We start from the raw sequence: 15472 nt of genomic DNA on the forward strand, positions 1-15472 counted from the left end.
CATGCCACCATGTCCAGCTAATTTTTGTATTTTTAGTAGAGGTGGGGTTTCACCATGTTGGCCAGGCTGGCCTCGAACACCTCAGCTCAAGTGATCTGCCTGCCTTGGCTTCCCAAAGCTTTGGGATTACAGGAGCAAGGCACTGTGCCTGGCCCTAATTCTCAACCTTTCTTGTGAGCATTTGGTAGAGGCCCAACTTCTTATGTCTGAGGCTCTTAGATATTCTAAATAGACATGCTAGCCCACACCTGGCCTTTAAGAATTTGCTAAATTTTTTTTCGATTTCTTCTTACCTAGCCACTTTTCTCTTGTGCTCTAATATAGATGGAAATACTTCATTTCACAGATATAGAATCCTATCCCAGTTTATGTGGTTGGCTTGAGTCTTCAGCTATCTAATGGGCTGAAGAAAAATTACTGTTCTAGATTATCTGGCATTTTGTTTGCTAAATTGGGGGCAATACTCACATAATTTTTCTACATTTCTTCTTCAATTATATATACAAATATAGGAATTTTGAGTAGAATTTTACTAAAGTTAACTTTGGAGATTGCACAACATTATACAATTTGGTATTTACATCCAGAAATACTGGTATTTTCATTTTTACAAAGAGTATCTTCCAGATTCTTTATAATATGGAGTCATGATTTGTTAACTGATTTTAACTTAAATTCCATATTGTTTTAAACACAAATTGAAGTGACTTCTGGTATTGAAACATATGTAAAGGTAAACAGGGAAATTAAAAATTATTAGGTTAGAACCAAATAATCAGAAAGGTACCTAGGATTATAACAAAAATTAAACATTATATTTAGCTCTGAGATTCCCAGGAGAAAGGACAAAAAGGGAAACAGTACATCATATAGTTCTCATAGTTCAGTAGAAAGAATGCATTTTTTTGTATGTAGTTCCTTTTAGAAATAACAAAATAGAAAATGAGTTCAACCATTGTTTTATAGAAGATAGGGAAATGTCCCTCAATTTAGCATTTCTTTTCCTCACATTAATAAAGTCTGCACATTAATAGGAAATAGGAATTTCAGATAATAAATATGAAAAGTTGAAATAATCCTGACAACTTTTTCAAATCAATTATTGAAAATATTTAGTTAGGAAAAAAACCCTTTACTTAGAAAACAGCAGAAACAAAAGAAAACTCATACTTCATGTAAACAACAGAACACTATGCTAGTTTAGTTCTATAATAAAATCCACAGAAATCTGTGTCTGTGGCCAAGAATGAGGAGACAGAGAAAAGAAAAAGAAAATTCAGAGAGAGGTAGAATATAACTCTTTGCAAGTCTTGTCTGGAGAAGAACCTCTGGAAAATAATAAGTTACGATGGCCCTAGTCTACCAGCATGTCAGAGGCAGAACCAGTGTAATCTCCTAAAATACGAGATTTGTGTCATTCTTAGGATAACTCACTAAGGTGGTTTGGTTCCACCAATAAATAAAGTTTCTAATTCTACACTAAGCTCATCCTTCAGAACATCAGTCTCATCTCCAGATTCTTCCCCAAGCTTCTTCCACCACGGTGCTTGTATGTGCTTCAGGGTAGTGAGATGGGCTTGCTTGGCCTTTGCTGCCACAGGCCTGGATCTACTTAGGAAGAGCTCAGGTTCTTTCCCTTCTGCCTCCTTCAGACTTGGTGCCTCTGTAGTAGACAGAAAATAAACAGATGAGCCAAAGAGTCCTAGGCCAAGCAGGTAGAAACTTGGAAGCTACAGAGCTATAACTCTGCTATAGGAGGCAGAAACAGCATTCCAACTCTGAATGTATCACCACTGCTAACTGTGGATGCTTTTTGACTATTCAAAAGGTATAGCTGTGGCTGGTGGCAATATCACCACCCCCAGCTACTTTTGTGTTTTTTGCTTTTTTTTTTTTTTTTTTGAGACAGGGTCTCGCTCTGTTGCCTAAGTTGGAGTACAGTAGCATGATCACAGTTCACTGTAGCCTCAACCTCCTGGGCTGAAGTGATTCTCCCACCACAGTTTCCTAAGTAGTTGGGACTATGCCACCATATCCAGCTAATGTTTTTTCTTTTTTGTAGAAATGGGATCTCACTATGCTGCCCAGGCTGGTCTCAAACTCCTGGACTCAAGCAATTCTTTGCCTCAGCTTCCCAATGTGTTGGGATTATGTCAGTGAGTCACCATATTCGGCTCATTTCTGGTTTTGTTTGTTTGTTTGCTTGTTTTGGGACAGAGTTTTGCTTTTGTTGCCCAGGCTGGAGTACAGTGGCATGATCTTGGCTCACTGCAACCTCTGCCTCCAGGGTTCGAGCGATTCTCTTGCTTCCGCCTCCTGAGTAGCTCAGATTACAGGTGTGTGCCACCATGCTCGGCTAATTTTGTATTTTTAGTAGAGACGGGGTTTCACCATGTTGGCCAGGCTGGTCTCAAACTCCTAATCTCAGATGATTCGCCTGCCTTGGCCTCTTAAAATGTTGGGATTACAGGCATGAGCCACAGTGCCTGGCCATTTCTGTGTTATAAAATAAGATGTAGATTTTTGTAAGATGGTTTATTTTAAGAACAGAAACTTGAATAGTAGAACCTCACTCTATAGATGAGAGGCTCAGTTTCAGCCATTTATCCAATTAAAAAATATACAATTCATAAGTAGTGGCCATTAAATAGAAAACGGTGGTCCTTTCTGTCCACATACACTAAAGAAATCCAAGAGGCTGACTGAAACACAGGGGCTTCATGGATGGGGTCTCTCATTAAATGGATCAGTGGTTGTGAGACACAGATAAATTAATTTTTGTAAAAGTACTTCATTAAAAATTATAGTTCAGGCATGGTTGCTCACACCTGTAATCCCAGCACTTTGGGAGGCCAAGGCAGGTGGATCATGAGGTCAAGAGATCGAGACCATCTTGGCCAACATGGTGAAACATATCTACTAACAATATAAAATTAGCTAGGCATGGTGGCACATGCCTACTACATGTAGTCCCAGCTACTTGGGAGGCTAAGGCAGGAGAATCACTTGAACATGGGAGGTGGAGGTTGCAGTGAGCCAAGATCATGCCACTGCACTCCAGCCTGGCAACACAGCGAAACTCCATCTGAGGAAAAAAAAACTTATAAAATGCTCTACAAGTGAATGGCACTGTAACTATTGTCATCATCTACTTCTAAAATATGATGAAAAGCTTTTCAGATTACATAGTAAAAGATGGCTAGTAGGGCTCAGCATCTGAAATTAATAACTTTGTCCTATACAAATTCCTATACATATGAATGATGGCAAGGCCTGGGGATGCAGGCAAGAAGGAGGTTTTAAAATTGGCATTATTTGAAAAGACTGTTTGCTGGTCTGATCTATGTAGAAATTTCTTGAGGTTAGGGGATGAGCTAAAGATGCTTACTAATTGTTCCCTTCTGAAGGTTTTGGATGTCACAAACCTTGTATAGGTTGTTCCTTTTCAAGAACAAAAGTAAAATAAGCACATACTCATTAGCTGTTCAATGTTGGTGCTGATTTGTGCCATCAGAGCTTCTCTGTGCTGCTGGGCTCGCTCTTCTAGGGCCCTGCCCATAAAATAGTGTTGCAATCGTTCTTGAGCTTGGGCATGGAGCTCCCTACTGACCACATCTGGCATTGGAGAGCCCTGGAAACACAGGACAGAAAAACTTGTCACAGAGAGGACATAGGTTATCAAAGTACCCAACCACTTAGTAGAGATTTTAGAATGCTTAGCTGTCTTTCATTTTATCAATTGAATCTCATGATCGATGTCTACCTTGTATACCTGTGCAAGTATTAAATAGTCTCTTAAAAATTTTAGATAAAAAATAATGGTGGAGAAGTTTTTTGTTTTGTTTTGTATGTGCCCATACTTTACTTTCTCAGACACTGGAATTATAGGAGAAGAGATAAGATTGAGAGATTACAGTTAAAAATTACAAATTCTTTGGTAAAGACTGGCCTGGAGCCAGGTGTGTTGGCTCATGCCTATAATCCCAGCACTTTGGGAGGCTGAGCCGGGTGGATTACCTGAGGTCAGGAGTTCAAGACCAGCCTGGCCAACATGGTGAAACCCTGTTTCTACAAAAATCAGCCAGGCATGATGGCAGGTGCCTGTAATCCCAGCTACTTGGGAGGCTAAGGCAGAAGAATTACCTGAACCCGGGAGATGGAGGTTACAGTGAGCCAATAATCTCACCATTGCACTCCAGCATGGGTGACAGAGCAAGACTCTGTCTCAAAAAATAAAAAAATAAAATAAAAGACACTTGGCTGGAACAAGTGTAACAAAGCCAATTCCTTTGTTTTAGACCCCATCTAAAAGACTGTCTTACTTCTTATCCTATTCTTACTCTCAAACTTACTGAAGTCATATGTTATAACTGCTTCTGGAGGAAGGGTTTTCAAGATGGCCGATTAGGAGGAAGTTGGGATCGCAGCTCCGAAAGAAGGCGCAGAGGGTGAGTGGACGCCGCATTTCCAGACATATTTTTACTGACCACAGACCAGGGGATTAACAGGAGGAGGAGCCGCACGGGTCACCAGCGCCGCTGGCTTGAGCGGAGCGGCGCGCCCCTCGGCCTATGCCCTGAGGTGGGGGGCGGCGGATCCACGTACAGAGCGAGAGAGACTGAATCACCTCTGAGCCAGCAAGGGGAGCTGAAGCAGGGATTCAAGCCAGGACACTCCCGGGCAAGGGCGTGCCACGAATCTCAGAGCCGCTGCTTTGGCTGATGCAGCGGCTCACAGGGCAGCGGATTTTTACTGCCCACAGACCAGGAGATTCACAAGTGGAAAAGCTCCATGGGTTGCCAGCGCCGCTGGTTGGACTGGCGCGGCTGCTCTGCCTGCACCCGAGGCAGGGAGCAGCGGCCCCTTGTGCAGAGTGAGTGAGACCGGATCCCCTCTGGGCCAGCAAGGGGAGCTGACGCAGGGACTCTACCCAAGAGATTCCCCAGCAAAGAGGACGCCTCCGGAAACACGGCTGAACATGGGACGGTCCAGCTCTGTGGAGGAGGGGCGTCACCCACCGGGAAACACCCTGCAGTTCCCAGGACAATTTGCCCACAGCAGCTCAACGAAGCCTCTGCAGGCTGAGTGTGACTAGGCTGCCACCTTGTGGGCAGGGAAAACCATTGCAACAGCGGAAAATCATAACGCCCTAATTCCCTGGGACAGACCACCTAGAGGGAAGAAAAGGGGGTTTATGAGTTCGGCTACTGCAGACTTAAAATTACCAAAATCAAAAAGACAGCAACTACAAAGTCGATAGGTGGATAAATCCACAAAGATGGGAAGAAACCAGCGCAAAAAGGATGAAAACACCCAAAACCAGAACACCTCTCCTCCTACAAGGGAGCACAACTCCTCACCAGCAAGGGAACAAGACTGGATGGAGAATGAGCGTGATGAAATGACAGAATCAGCTTTCAGAAAGTGGATAATAAGAAACTTCCGTGAGCTAAAAGAACATGTTCTAACCCAATGCAAAGAAACTAAGAACCTTGAAAAAAGACTTGACGAAATGTTAACGAGAATGGACAACTTAGAGAGGAATATGAGCGAATTGATGGAGCTGAAAAACACAACACGAGAACTTCGCGAAGCATGCACAAGTTTCAACAGCCGAATTTACCAAGCAGAAGAAAGGATATCAGAGGTCGAAGATCAACTCAATGAAATAAAACGAGAAGGCAAGATTAGAGAAAACAGGGTAAAAAGGAATGAACAGAGTCAACAAGAAATATGGGACTATGTGAAAAGACCTAATCTACGTTTGATAGGTGTACCTGAATGTGACGAAGAGAATGCATCCAAGCTGGAAAATACTCTTCAGGATATTATCCAGGAAAACTTCCCCAACCTAGCAAGGCAGGCCAATATTCAAGTCCAGGAAATACAGAGAACACCACAAAGATATTCCTCTAGAAGAGCAACCCCAAGGCACATAATCGTCAGATTCGCCAGGGTTGAAATGAAGGAGAAAATACTAAGGGCAGCCAGAGAGAAAGGTCGGGTTACCCACAAAGGGAAGCCCATCAGACTTACAGCAGATCTCTCAGCAGAAACCCTACAGGCCAGAAGGGAGTGGGGGCCGATATTCAACATCCTTAAAGAAAAGAACTTTCAACCCAGAATTTCATATCCAGCCAAACTAAGCTTCATAAGTGAAGGAAAAATAAAATCCTTTGAGAACAAGCAAGCACTCAGAGATTTCATCACCACCAGACCAGCTTTACAACAGCTCCTGAAGGAGGCACTACACATAGAAAAAAACAACCAGTACCAGCCACTCCAAAAATGCACGAAATGGTAAAGAGCAGCAACACGAGGAAGAATCTGCATCAACCAATGGGCAAAACAGCCAGCTAGCATCAAAATGACAGGATCAAATTCACACATAACAATATTAACCCTAAATGTAAATGGACTAAATGCCCCAATCAAAAGACACAGATTGGCAAATTGGATAAAAAGCCAAAACCCATCAGTGTGCTGTATCCAGGAAACCCACCTCACAAGCAAGGATACACAAAGGCTCAAAATAAAGGGATGGAGGAAGATTTACCAAGCAAATGGAGAACAAAAAAAAGCAGGAGTTGCAATTCTCATCTCTGATAAAATAGACTTTAAAGCAACAAAGATCAAAAGAGACAAAGAAGGACATTACATAATGGTAAAAGGATCAATGCAACAAGAAGAGCTAACGATCCTAAATATATATGCACCTAATACAGGAGCACCTAGATACATAAGGCAAGTTCTTAAAGACTTACAAAGAGACCTAGACTCCCACACAATAATAGTGGGAGACTTCAACACCCCGTTGTCAATATTAGACAGATCAACGAGACAGAAAATTAACAAGGATATCCAGGACTTGAACTCAGACCCGGACCAAGCAAACCTAATAGACATTTGCAGAACTCTCTACCCCAAATCCACAGAATATACATTCTTCTCAGCACCACATCACACCTACTCTAAAATTGACCACATAATTGGAAGTAAATCACTCCTCAGCAAATGCAAAAGAACGGAAACCATAACAAACAGTCTCTCAGACCACAGTGCAATCAAGTTAGAACTCAGAATTCAGAAGCCAACCCAGAACCGCACAGCCTCATGGAAATTGAACAACTTTCTCCTGAATGTTTACTGGATAAACACTGAAATGAAGGCAGAAATAAAGATGTTCTTCGAAACCAACGAGAATGAAGACACCACATATCAGAATCTCTGGGACACATTTAAAGCAGTCTCTAGAGGAAAATATATAGCAATAGGTGCCGACATGAGAAGAAAGGAGAGATCTAAAATTGACACCCTATCGTCAAAATTGAAAGAGCTAGAGGAGCAAGATCAAAAAAACTCAAAACCTAGCAGAAGACAAGAAATAACTAAGATCAAAGCAGAATTGAAGGAGATAGAGACACGAAAAACCCTTCAAAAAATCAATAAATCCAGGAGCTGGTTTTTTGAAAAGATCAACAAAATAGACAGACCACTAGCCAGACTAATAAAAAAGAAAAGAGAGAATAATCAAATAGATGCAATAAAAAATGACAAAGGGGATATCACCACAGATTCCACAGAAATTCAAACCATCATCAGAGATTATTACAAACAACTCTATGCACATAAATTAGAAAACCTGGAGGAAATGGATAAATTCCTGGACAGCTGCCTCCTCCCAAGCCTAAACCAGGAAGAAGTCAAAACCCTGAATAGACCAATAACAAGGTCTGAAGTCGAGGCAGCAATTAAGAGCCTACCACCCAAAAAAAGCCCAGGTCCAGATGGGTTCACAGCCGAATTCTACCAGACATACAAAGAGGAACTGGTACCATTCCTACTGAAACTATTCCAAATAATCCAAAAAGAGGGAATCCTCCCCAAATCATTTTATGAGACCAACATCATCCTAATACCAAAACCTGGCAGAGACTCAACAAGAAAAGAAAACTACAGGCCAATATCCATGATGAACATAGATGCAAAAATCTTCAATAAAATAATGGCGAGCCGATTACAACAGCACATCAAAAAGCTTATCCACCATGATCAAGTAGGATTCATCCCGGGGATGCAAGGCTGGTTCAATATACGCAAGTCTATAAATGTAATTCACCACATAAACAGAACCAAAGACAAAAACCACATGATTATCTCAATAGATGCAGAGAAGGCCTTCGACAAAATTCAACAGCCCTTTATGCTAAAAACCCTCAATAAACTAGGTATCGATGGAACGTATCTCAAAATAATAAAAGCTATTTACGACAAACCGACAGCCAACATCATACTGAACGGGCAAAAACTGGAAGCATTCCCTTTGAAATCTGGCACTAGACAAGGATGCCCTCTCTCACCACTCCTATTCAATATAGTACTGGAAGTTCTAGCCAGAGCAATCAGGCAAGAAAAAGAAATAAAGGGTATTCAATTAGGAAAGGAGGAACTCAAATTGTCTCTATTTGCAGATGACATGATTGTATATCTCAAAGACCCCCTCATCTCAGCCCAAAAGCTCCTGAAACTGATAAGCAACTTCAGCAAAGTCTCAGGATACAAAATCAATGTGCAAAAATCACAAGCATTCCTATACACCAATAACAGACTTAAAGAGAGCCAAATCAAGAACGAACTGCCATTCACAATTGCTACAAAGAGAATAAAATACCTAGGAATACAACTAACAAGGAACGTAAAGGACCTCTTCAAGGAGAACTAAAAATCACTGCTCAACGAAATAAGAGAGGACACAAACAGATGGAGAAACATTCCATGTTCATGGTTAGGAAGAATGAATATCGTGAAAATGGCCATACTGCCCAAAGTAATTTACAGATTCAATGCTATCCCCATCAAGCTACCAATGACCTTCTTCACAGAACTGGAAAAAACCACCTTAAACTTCATATGGAACCAAAAGAGAGCCCGCATAGTCAAGTCAATTCTAAGCAAAAAGAACAAAGCAGGAGGCATCACACTACCAGACATCAAACTCTACTACAAGGCTACAGTAATCAAAACAGCATGGTACTGGTACCAAAACAGAGATATAGACCAATGGAACAGAACAGAGGCGTCGGAGGCAACACAACATATCTACAACCACCCGATCTTTGACAAACCCGATAAAAACAAGCAATGGGGAAAGGATTCCCTGTTCAATAAGTGGTGTTGGGAAAACTGGCTAACCATATGCAGAAAGCAGAAACTGGACCCCTTCCTGACACCTTACACTAAAATTGACTCCAGATGGATTAAAGACTTAAACATAAGACCTAACACCATAAAATCACTAGAAGGAAACCTAGGCAAAACCATTCAGGACATAGGCGTAGGCAAGGACTTCATGACCAAAACACCAAAAGCATTGGCAACAAAAGCCAAAATAGACAAATGGGACCTAATCAAACTCCACAGCTTCTGCACGGCAAAAGAAACAGTCAATAGAGTGAATCGGCAACCAACAGAATGGGAAAAAATTTTTGCAGCCTACCCATCTGACAAAGGGCTGATATCCAGAATTTACAATGAGCTAAAAAAGATTTACAAGAAAAAAACAAACAAGCCCATTCAAAAGTGGGCGAAGGATATGAACAGATACTTTACAAAAGAAGACATACATGAGGCCAACAAGCATATGAAAAAATGCTCATCATCACTGGCCATTAGAGAAATGCAAATCAAAACTACATTGAGATACCATCTCACACCAGTTAGAATGGCAATCATTAAAAAATCCGGAGACAACAGATGCTGGAGAGGATGTGGAGAAATAGGAACACTTTTACACTGTTGGTGGGAGTGTAAATTAGTTCAACCATTGTGGAAAACAGTGTGGTGATTCCTCAAGGACCTAGAAATAGAAATTCCATTTGACCCAGCAATCCCATTACTGGGCATATATCCAAAGGATTATAAATCGTTCTACTATAAGGACACATGCACACGAATGTTCATAGCAGCACAGTTTACAATAGCAAAGACCTGGAACCAACCCAAATGCCCATCGATGATAGACTGGACAGGAAAAATGTGGAACATATACACCATGGAATATTATGCAGCCATTAAAAACGAGGAGTTCGCGTCCTTTGTAGGGACATGGATGAACCTGGAAACCATCATTCTCAGCAAACTGACACAAGAACACAAAATCAAACACCACATGTTCTCACTCATAGGCGGGTGTTGAACAAGGAGAACACATGGACACAGGGAGGGGAGCACTATACATGGGGGTCTGTTGTGGGGGAGTGGGGGGGACAGCGGGGGGGGTGGGGAATTGGGGAGGGATAGCATGGGGAGAAATGCCAGATATGGGTGAAGGGGAGGAAGGCAGCAAATCACACTGCCACGTATGCACCTATGCAACAACCTTGCATGTTTTTCACATGTACCCCAAAACCTAAAATGCAATAAATAAATAAATAAATAAATAAATAAAAAAAGATAAAAAAAAAAAGAAAAGAGAGAATAACCAAATAGATGCAGTAAAAAATGATAAAGGGGATATCACCACAGATGCCAGAGAAATTCAAAACATCATCAGAGATTATTACAAACAACTCTATGCACATAAACTAGAAAACCTGGAAGAAATGGATAAATTCCTGGACAGTTGCCTCCTCCCAAGCCTAAACCAGGAAGAAGTCGAAACCCTGAATAGACCAATAACAAGGTCTGAAGTCGAGGCAGCAATTAAGAGCCTACCACCCAAAAAAAGCCCAGGTCCACAGGGGTTCACAGCCGAATTCTACCAGACATACAAAGAGGAACTGGTACCATTCCTACTGAAACTATTCCAAATAATCCAAAAAGAAGGAATCCTTCCCAAATCATTTTATGAGACCAACATCATCCTAATACCAAAACCCGGCAGAGACTCAACAAGAAAAGAAAATTACAGGCCAATATCCATGATGAACATAGATGCAAAAATCTTCAATAAAATACTGGCAAGCCGATTGCAACAGCACATCAAAAAGCTTATCCACCATGATCAAGTAGGATTCATCCCGGGGATGCAAGGCTGGTTCAATATACGCAAGTCTATAAATGTAATTCACCACATAAACAGAACCAAAGACAAAAACCACATGATTATCTCAATTGATGCAGAGAAGGCCTTCGACAAAATTCAACAGCCCTTTATGCTAAAAACTCTCAATAAACTAGGTATCGATGGAACGTACCTCAAAATAATAAAAGCTATTTATGACAAACCAACAGCCAATATCATACTGAATGGGCAAAAACTGGAAGCATTCCCTTTGAAATCAGGCACTAGACAAGGATGCCCTCTCTCACCACTCCTGTTTAATATAGTACTGGAAGTTCTAGCCAGAGCAATCAGATAAGAAAAAGAAATAAAGGGTATTCAATTAGGAAAGGAGGAAGTCAAATTGTCTCTATTTGCAGACGACATGATTGTATATCTAGAAGACCCTATCATCTCAGCCCAAAATCTCCTGAAACTGATAAGCAACTTCAGCAAAGTCTCAGGATACAAAATCAATGTGCAAAAATCACAAGCATTCCTATACACCAATAACAGACTTAAAGAGAGCCAAATCAAGAACGAACTGCCATTCACAATTGCTACAAAGAGAATAAAATACCTAGGAATACAACTAACAAGGAACGTAAAGGACCTCTTCAAGGAGAACTACAAACCACTGCTCAACGAAATAAGAGAGGACACAAACAGATGGAGAAACATTCCATGTTCATGGTTAGGAAGAATGAATATCGTGAAAATGGCCATACTGCCCAAAGTAATTTACAGATTCAACGCTATCCCCATCAAGCTACCAATGACCTTCTTCACAGAACTGGAAAAAACCACCTTAAACTTCATATGGAACCAAAAGAGAGCCCGCATAGCCAAGTCAATTCTAAGCAAAAAGAACAAAGCAGGAGGCATCACACTACCGGACTTCAAACTCTACTACAAGGCTACGGTAATCAAAACAGCATGGTACTGGTACCAAAACAGAGATATAGACCAATGGAACAGAACAGAGGCGTCGGAGGCGACACAACATATCTACAACCACCTGATCTTTGACAAACCTGATAAAAACAAGCAATGGGGAAAGGATTCCCTGTTCAATAAGTGGTGTTGGGAAAACTGGCTAACCATATGCAGAAAGCAGAAACTGGACCCCTTCCTGACACCTTACACTAAAATTGACTCCAGATGGATTAAAGACTTAAACATAAGGCCTAACACCATAAAAACACTAGAAGGAAACCTAGGCAAAACCATTCAGGACATAGGCGTAGGCAAGGACTTTATGACCAAAACACCAAAAGCATCGGCAACAAAAGCCAAAATAGACAAATGGGACCTAATCAAACTCCACAGCTTCTGCACGGCAAAAGAAACAGTCAATAGAGTGAATCGGCAACCAACAGAATGGGAAAAAATTTTTGCAGCCTACCCATCTGACAAAGGGCTGATATCCAGAATTTACAACGAGCTAAAACAGATTTACAAGAAAAAAACAAACAAGCCCATTCAAAAATGGGCGAAGGATATGAACAGATACTTTACAAAAGAAGACATACAAGAGGCCAACAAACATATGAAAAAATGCTCATCATCACTGGTCATTAGAGAAATGCAAATCAAAACTACATTGAGATACCATCTCACGCCAGTTAGAATGGCGATCATTAAAAAATCTGGAGAAAATAGATGCTGGAGAGGATGTGGAGAAATAGGAACACTTTTACACTGTTGGTGGGAGTGTAAATTAGTTCAACCACTGTGGAAGACAGTGTGGCAATTCCTCAAGGACCTAGAAATAGAAATTCCATTTGACCCAGCAATCCCATTACTGGGCATATATCCAAAGGATTATAAATCGTTCTACTATAAGGACACATGCACACGAATGTTCATTGCAGCACAGTTTACAATAGCAAAGACCTGGAACCAACCCAAATGCCCATCGATGATAGACTGGACAGGAAAAATGTGGCACATATACACCATGGAATATTATGCAGCCATTAAAAATGAGGAGTTCGCGTCCTTTGTAAGGACATGGATGAACCTGGAAACCATCATTCTCAGCAAACTGACACAAGAACACAAAACCAAACACCACATGTTCTCACTCATAGGAGGGTGTTGAACAAGGAGAACACATGGACACAGGGAGGGGAACACTATACACGGGGGTCTGTTGTGGGGGAGGGGGGACAGCGGGGGGGTGGGGAGTTGGGGAGGGATAGCATGGGGAGAAATGCCAGATATGGGTGAGGGGGAGGGAGGCAGCAAATCACACTGCCATGAATGCACCTATGCAACAACTTTGCATGTTTTTCACATGTACCCCAAAACCTAAAATGCAATAAAAAATAAATAAATAAATTAAAAAAAAAAACAAAACTGCTTCTGGATTCACAGAACAAGGGATAAAATCATCCAAAGGACCATATTCTTTTGGCTAGTCAGCTAATTTAAGAGGAATTTAACTGATTAGTTTGGGCAAGGATGAAATAATCTTAACTTTGGAGCTGATAAAGATTCCGACACCACAAATTTCTCAGATATTCCTGTTCGTGATCCTTGATACAACCCTGTTCCACTAAAACTTTACTTCTCAGCCACAGGATCTTAAACCGCTGCACTAGAATACAGCTAAAGAAGCACTTAAAAAAGAAAGAAAAACAGGAGTATGCATCAGAACTACATATAGTGTATTAAAAAAAGAGAGATCAAAGACCTAAACATAAGAGCTAAAACTGTAAAACTCCTCGAAGAAAACACAGGAAGAGCATCATGACATTGGTTTTGGTGATGATTTCTTCATATGACACCAAAGCACAGGAAACAAACAAACAAAAAAAACGGAAAAATAAACTTCACCAAAATTAAAAACTTTTGTGTGCCAAAGACTACCATTAAGAAAGTAAACTGGCAGTCCACAGAATGGCATAAAATATTTGCAAATCATATATCTGATAAGGGATTAATCTCCATAATATATAAAGAACTCCTAAAACTCAACAAAAAACAAGTTAATTAAAAAATGAATAAAATATAACCCTGTGGAAAAAAAAATAAAAGACTTAAATAGACATTTCTGCAAAAAAGATAAAGAAAAGGCCAATAAACAAATGAAAAGATGCTCACAATCACTAACCAGAGAAAATGCAAATTCAAACCATAAGACACAACTTCATATCTATTAGCTACTATCAAAAACAACAACTATAATGAAAATAACTAGTGTTGATAAGGATGTGGACAAATTGGAACCCTGTGTGAGACTGGTGAAATGCAAAATGTTATAGCCACTGTAGAATACAGTATGGCAGTTCCTCAAAATTAAAAAATAATAATTAGCATACAATCTAGCATTTTCATTTCTGGATACATATCCAAAAAAACCAAAAACAAGGATACAGATATTTGTACACACATGCTCATAGTAGCATTATTTACAATATCCAAAGGGTGGAAGGAACCCAAGTTTTCACTGACAGATTAATGGATAATCAAAATGTAGTATATATAATGGAATTATTATTCAGCCTTTAAAAAGTAGAAAATTCTGACAAATACTAAAATGTGAACCTTGAAGACATTATACCAAGTGAAACAACCAAGTATGATTCCTCTCATGAGGTACTTAGAGTAGGCAAATTGATAGAGATAGAAAGTAGAAGGTGGTTGCCAGGAGCTGGGTCGTGGCAGAATGATGAGGTAGTGTTCAATGGATGCAGGGTTTCAATTACACAAGATAAAAAAAGTTCTGAAGATGGATGGCAGTGATGGTTGCACAAACAATATGAATGTACTTAATGCCACCAAACTGTACATTTAAACATAGTTAAAATGGTAATTTTCACATTTTATCTATTTTACCACACTGAAAATAAATAAATTTTTAAAATATAGATACATGAAACCACACAAAACTTACTGTATCAGAATTTCTTGGGATGTGGAGGCTTCAGCATTTGTTATAAAGGTGATTAAATTTGTAAATGGTTAAAATTGTTAAAAGCAATATAGTCCTTTCTACAGAGCTTAGGAACTGATTATCTATTTGTTGGAAAGGAGGCATGCTTCTGTCTTCATTCTATCTCTGCTCACAGGAAAAAAAGTTTTCAGTTGTGGTTCTGCCTCTCTTCAATTCAGTCCTGGTGCTTGACTAAGGCAGGAGTTGTTAATAAGATTGATTGTCACTCAGAAGATTCATTTGACATGTTTTATTGGTGGCCAGGCTGATTATTTTTAAAAGCTCAGGACCCCTAAATTTTTTTTAAGCATTTAGGTTAAAACAATTTTTTTAAAAATACAGCTTTATTGAGGTAAAAATAACATACGCTAAATGACAATTATTGAAAGGGTACAGTTTGCTAAGCTTTGACATACACATACATCTGTGAAACCATCATCACAATCAAGATAATGAATATTCATCACTACCAAGTTTCCTTGTGCCCTTTT

General features: G+C 40.1%; 1 protein-coding gene across 1 annotated transcript in view; it reads right to left on the reverse strand.

Moving 5' to 3' along the window:
• Window positions 1-509: 509 nt before the first annotated feature.
• IQCB1 (IQ motif containing B1) overlaps window positions 510-15472 on the reverse strand; it is an 80776-nt gene continuing 65813 nt past the window's right edge. The window contains exons 14-15 of the mRNA XM_064374689.1: window positions 3475-3631; window positions 510-1663 (exon numbers count right to left, since the gene is read on the reverse strand). Of these exons, the coding sequence (XP_064230759.1) occupies window positions 1434-1663; window positions 3475-3631 (387 nt within the window). The 3' untranslated portion in view covers window positions 510-1433. The remainder of the gene's footprint in view (window positions 1664-3474; window positions 3632-15472) is intronic.

The sequence above is a fragment of the Aotus nancymaae genome, unplaced genomic scaffold (genome assembly GCF_030222135.1).
Source record: "Aotus nancymaae isolate 86718 unplaced genomic scaffold, 86718_ANA_hifiasm-v0.15.2.pri h1tg000011l, whole genome shotgun sequence".
Taxonomy (NCBI): domain Eukaryota; kingdom Metazoa; phylum Chordata; class Mammalia; order Primates; family Aotidae; genus Aotus; species Aotus nancymaae.